Raw genomic sequence first — 4,674 nt, forward strand, 5'->3', positions numbered from 1 at the left:
AAATTACAGTATGACGGACAGTTAGCGTGACGTTTATGGGACATGAACATTCTATCTCAGTGAGAGTAGTAATAATTGAGCAAACATAATTGTTGGAAAGATACAAATACTTGCTAATTATTATACTGTTCATGAGTATATGCACAAGTGATATGGTATGTTAAAGTTACTAAACTAGAAAGTAAAACAAAGTTACTAACATTAACGATACACAGAAACAAAGACAACAACAGACAAAATGACAAATCTAAGTCAACCTCCTCCACTTGACTTAAAGGGAAATATTTCCGAGAATTGGAAAAGATTCAAACAAAAATTCACTCTATACAATGTTGCCTCAGGAATGTCAGAAAAAGATGACAAGTCACAAACATCAATGCTTCTACACGTAATAGGTGATGCTGCCTTGGAATTGTATAATACATTTGTATTTGCCGAGGATGAGAGCATGAAGCTTGAGAAAGTGTTGGACAAATTTGAGGAATATTGCATGCCAAAACGTAATCTAACGTATGAGAGACATAGATTTTTCACAAGATCACAATTAGAGCATGAGAGTGTTGATCAGTATGCAACTGAATTGCGAAGTCGTGCACAGTCGTGTGAGTTTTCTTCGTTGAAAGAGAGTCTTATACGGGACAGAATTATCTGTGGTATCTTAGATGATGGTCTAAGAGAGCATTTGTTGAGGCTAGATGATCTCACATTGGATAAAACGTTGCAAGTTTGTCGGGTTGCTGAACAAACTCGAACGCAGGCCCAAGCGTTGAGTTCCACCGGGGAAAATGCCTCAATTCCGGTTGATTCTCTCAGCAAGAATAAGAAATCTGGTAAAAAGTCAAACCAAACAAAACAAACAAAACCTCAAGATCGTACTAACAATAAAACATGTACAAGATGTGGTAATAGACATACCAAAGAAAAATGTCCTGCACAAGGTAAAACATGTAAAAAGTGCGGTAAGCAAAATCATTTTGCTAAGTGTTGTCGTACCCCAGTAGCAAAAGTCAATGAATTGCAACACTTGAAGGTAGATTCAGATGGTTTCATGATTTGCTCAGTTGATTCACAGGAACATGAATCAAAGGAAGAGTGGAAAGTCAATTTGAGAGTCAATAATGAGCTAGTTGAGTTCAAGATAGATACTGGAGCTCAAGCTAACACTCTCCCTGAAACAATCTACCACAAATTGAAACCGAAACCAAAACTACAAAAAGCCAAAGTGAAGTTAACAGGTTACTATGAGACTAACATTCCAGTAAAAGGTCGTTGTTATGTCCAAATGGAGTACAAAGGAGTTAAACACAGTGTTCAATGTTTCATCATTCCTGGAAATCGTCAACCATTGCTAGGTCTCAGAACGAGTGAAGAGTTGTATCTAGTAAAACGCGTCTATCATGTTGATAAACAAACAGAGATAAAAACAGGCAAAACTGTAGTGCAAGATTATGACAATGTATTTGTAGGATTAGGATGTCTTCCAGGCAAACATCACATTACATTGAAAGACAATGCACAACCAGTTCAACATGCATGTCGCAAAGTTCCATTTCCACTCCAAAAGAAACTAAAAGAGGAACTAGATAAGATGGAAAACATGGATGTAATCAAACAGGTTGATGAACCGACAGATTGGGTGTCTTCTCTTGTTGTAGTCAAGAAAAAGAATGGTCAACTCAGAGTCTGTCTAGATCCGCGTGATCTTAATCGAGCAATCAAACGAGAACACTATAAATTGCCTTCTAGAGCTGAAATAACCTCTCAGTTTGCTGGAGCCAAGTATTTCAGTAAATTAGATGCATCAAGTGGTTTTTGGCAAATCCAACTAGATGAAGATAGTTCCAAGCTTTGTACATTTATCACTCCGTATGGAAGATATAGATTCTTGAGACTACCTTTTGGTATCTGCAGTGCTCCTGAAGTATTTCACAAGATAATACATAACTTGTTCGTAGATATACCTGGTGTCAATACCATGATGGATGACATAGTGGTATGGGGAAGCACTCAAGAAGAGCATGACGATCGTCTGAGAATAGTTCTAGACATCGCACAAAAATCAAACCTGAAACTCAATCGAGACAAGTGTGAGTTCAATGTGAACCAGATGACTTTCATTGGTGACTTGATCAGCCAAGATGGAGTCAGACCAGATCCTAAAAAGGTGGCTGCCATCAGAAACATGGCAAGACCAACCTGTAAACAGGACATACAAAGGTTCTTGGGGATGATAAACTACCAAGCAAAATTCATTCCAAACCTATCAACAAGGTCAGCACCTCTACGTATTTTGCTTGACAAGAAAGTAGAGTGGATGTGGGAAAATGAACAAGAAAAAGCATGGTGCGAATTGAAAGAAGCTCTAATGAGTCAACCAGTGCTTCATTTCTATGACTGCACAAAACCCACAAAGATATCAGCTGACGCTTCAAAAAATGGACTAGGAGCAGTTCTCCTACAGCAACATGAACAAAATTGGCATCCAATAGCTTACGCATCAAGAGCTATGACTGATGCAGAAACACGTTACGCTCAGATAGAAAAAGAACTCTTAGCTATCACTTACGGATGTGAAAAATTTCATCAATATATCTATGGTCAAAAGATAGAAGTTGAAACAGATCACAAGCCACTTATCCCATTGTTTGTTAAGTCATTGGCAGATTGTCCTTTACGCATTCAAAGATTACTAATCAGAGTACAGAGATATGATCTCAAAGTGTCATATACACCTGGAAAGTACATGTTCACTGCCGATACACTGTCACGAGCAGTAGATCCAAAAGCAGAATTGAATGTTGAAACTGAAGAAGATATCAGAGTCTATGTAGATATGATAGTACAAGCAATGCCAGTAACATCAAACAAAAGACAAGAAATTGTTGAAGAGACCAAAAAAGATGTAGAGCTTCAAGAGTTGCTAGCCACCATCAGAAATGGTTGGCCAGAAAGTAAGCAACAATGTCCAGCAAGAATAAAACAGTACTGGAACATTCGAAGTGAACTCTCTGAAGCAGATGGAATCATATTCAAAGGTTCTAAAATAGTAATTCCAACTTCCATGAGACAATACATACTAAACCAAGTACACGAAGGTCACTTAGGCATTGAGAAATGTAAGAAACGTGCTAGGGAAGTAATCTATTGGCCAAGAATCAATGCAGACATCACTGAAATGGTCCAAAATTGTACTTCATGCCTAATGTACAAACCAAAACAACAGGCTGAAAGCCTAAATCCTCATGCAGTGCCTAATCGTCCTTGGGAAAAAATTGCAGTAGATCTATTCACTTTGAACAAAAGAGAATATATGGTCGTCGTTGACTACTACTCACAATTCATTGAAGTATGTACTTTGACTTCAACTACAAGCAAGGCCGTGATTAATCACATGAAAGCAATATTTGCTCGTCATGGTACACCATGTGAACTGATGTCGGATAATGGTCCTCAATTTGCAAGCCAAGAGTTCAAAAGCTTTGCAAAAGAATGGGATTTTCACCATACCACATCGAGTCCACATTATCCACAATCAAATGGCCTCGCAGAAAATGCTGTGAAGATTGTCAAAAATCTCATACTGAAGTCACAACACAGTGGACAAGATATCCACAGAGCTTTACAAGTCTATCGAAGTTCACCAATAGCATGCGGAAAATCTCCAGCAGAACTTCTGTACAATCGTCAGATTAGGTCAAACCTTCCCATGCTTGACACTTTGCTCAATAACCAACAGATTGATACTAAATCTGTGAGGGGAAGAAAGGATGAGCAGAAGGTGAAACAAAAAGAGCGATTCGATAAACATGCTCATGACTTGCCAAAGCTAAAACCTGGAGATCATGTGATACTCCAAGACATGAAAACTAATACCTGGTCACAACATGGTATCATAAAGTCTGTCAATAATCATAACAGATCATACCAAATTGAAACAGCCACAGGCGAGATACGTCGCAGAAACAGACGTCACCTCAGGCCAGATCCCAGACACCAAGCCGAGTCTATTCCATTACCAGTACAGGATGACTTCGAGCTAGATGACAGCGCAGAAGCGGAACCAGCATCTGATGTTCGCGCATCTTCGTCACCATCCCGAACAACCAGAAGCGGACGAGTCGTTAAACCGCCAGATCGTTTAAACTTGTAAATAGAGGAAAGCGAACTAAACAGAAAAACTTTCGCGTTTCGTTTTGTAAATAGCCACATGAGTTCAAAAATAACTTTGAAACTGTAAATGGTTTGAACTCTAATACAACCCCATGATAACTGCATGATTGCATGTGCATGATATAAATTTGCATGTTAAAGTTAATCAGCAATACGGGATTGAATTTATCGCTATCACAAAACTCAACTCAACAGATGTCTCTACCGGTTCAACGAATTGTCGCATCATACAAACAGCAAAAATGAAATATATATGAACTGTAATGTTGCATGTTAAAATATTTGACAGCGACAGTACTCCAGCTTTAAGGGGCAGAATAATCCCCTAGTACTGTTGTAAGTGTACAGGTAGTCCACCCTGTCACTCTGTAGTTTAAGAAGTATTATATATGTGTATATAAACCTCTTTAAAGAAAGGGAGGTGTGGTGATAACTGATAAAGGTCTGCAAGCGTAGACTATACTTTGTTATTACACGTGACTACTTGCATAGAGAAAGTTATGG

The 4,674-nt window shown here is 38.5% G+C and overlaps 1 protein-coding gene across 1 annotated transcript; it reads left to right on the forward strand.

Annotated features, from left to right (window-relative positions):
* Positions 1 to 1,282: 1,282 nt before the first annotated feature.
* LOC121426568 (uncharacterized protein K02A2.6-like) lies at positions 1,283 to 4,150 on the forward strand. Its single transcript, XM_041622918.1, has one exon. The coding sequence runs from the start codon at positions 1,283 to 1,285 to the stop codon at positions 4,148 to 4,150; it is 2,868 nt and encodes a 955-aa protein (XP_041478852.1).
* Positions 4,151 to 4,674: the final 524 nt, after the last annotated feature.

The sequence above is a fragment of the Lytechinus variegatus genome, chromosome 13, assembly GCF_018143015.1.
Source record: "Lytechinus variegatus isolate NC3 chromosome 13, Lvar_3.0, whole genome shotgun sequence".
Taxonomy (NCBI): Eukaryota; Metazoa; Echinodermata; class Echinoidea; order Temnopleuroida; family Toxopneustidae; genus Lytechinus; species Lytechinus variegatus.

Excerpts from the sequence above, each read along its gene's own strand:
- LOC121426568 (XM_041622918.1), top strand. The coding sequence starts at position 1,283 with ATGGAGTACAAAGGAGTTAAACACAGTGTTCAATGTTTCATCATTCCT.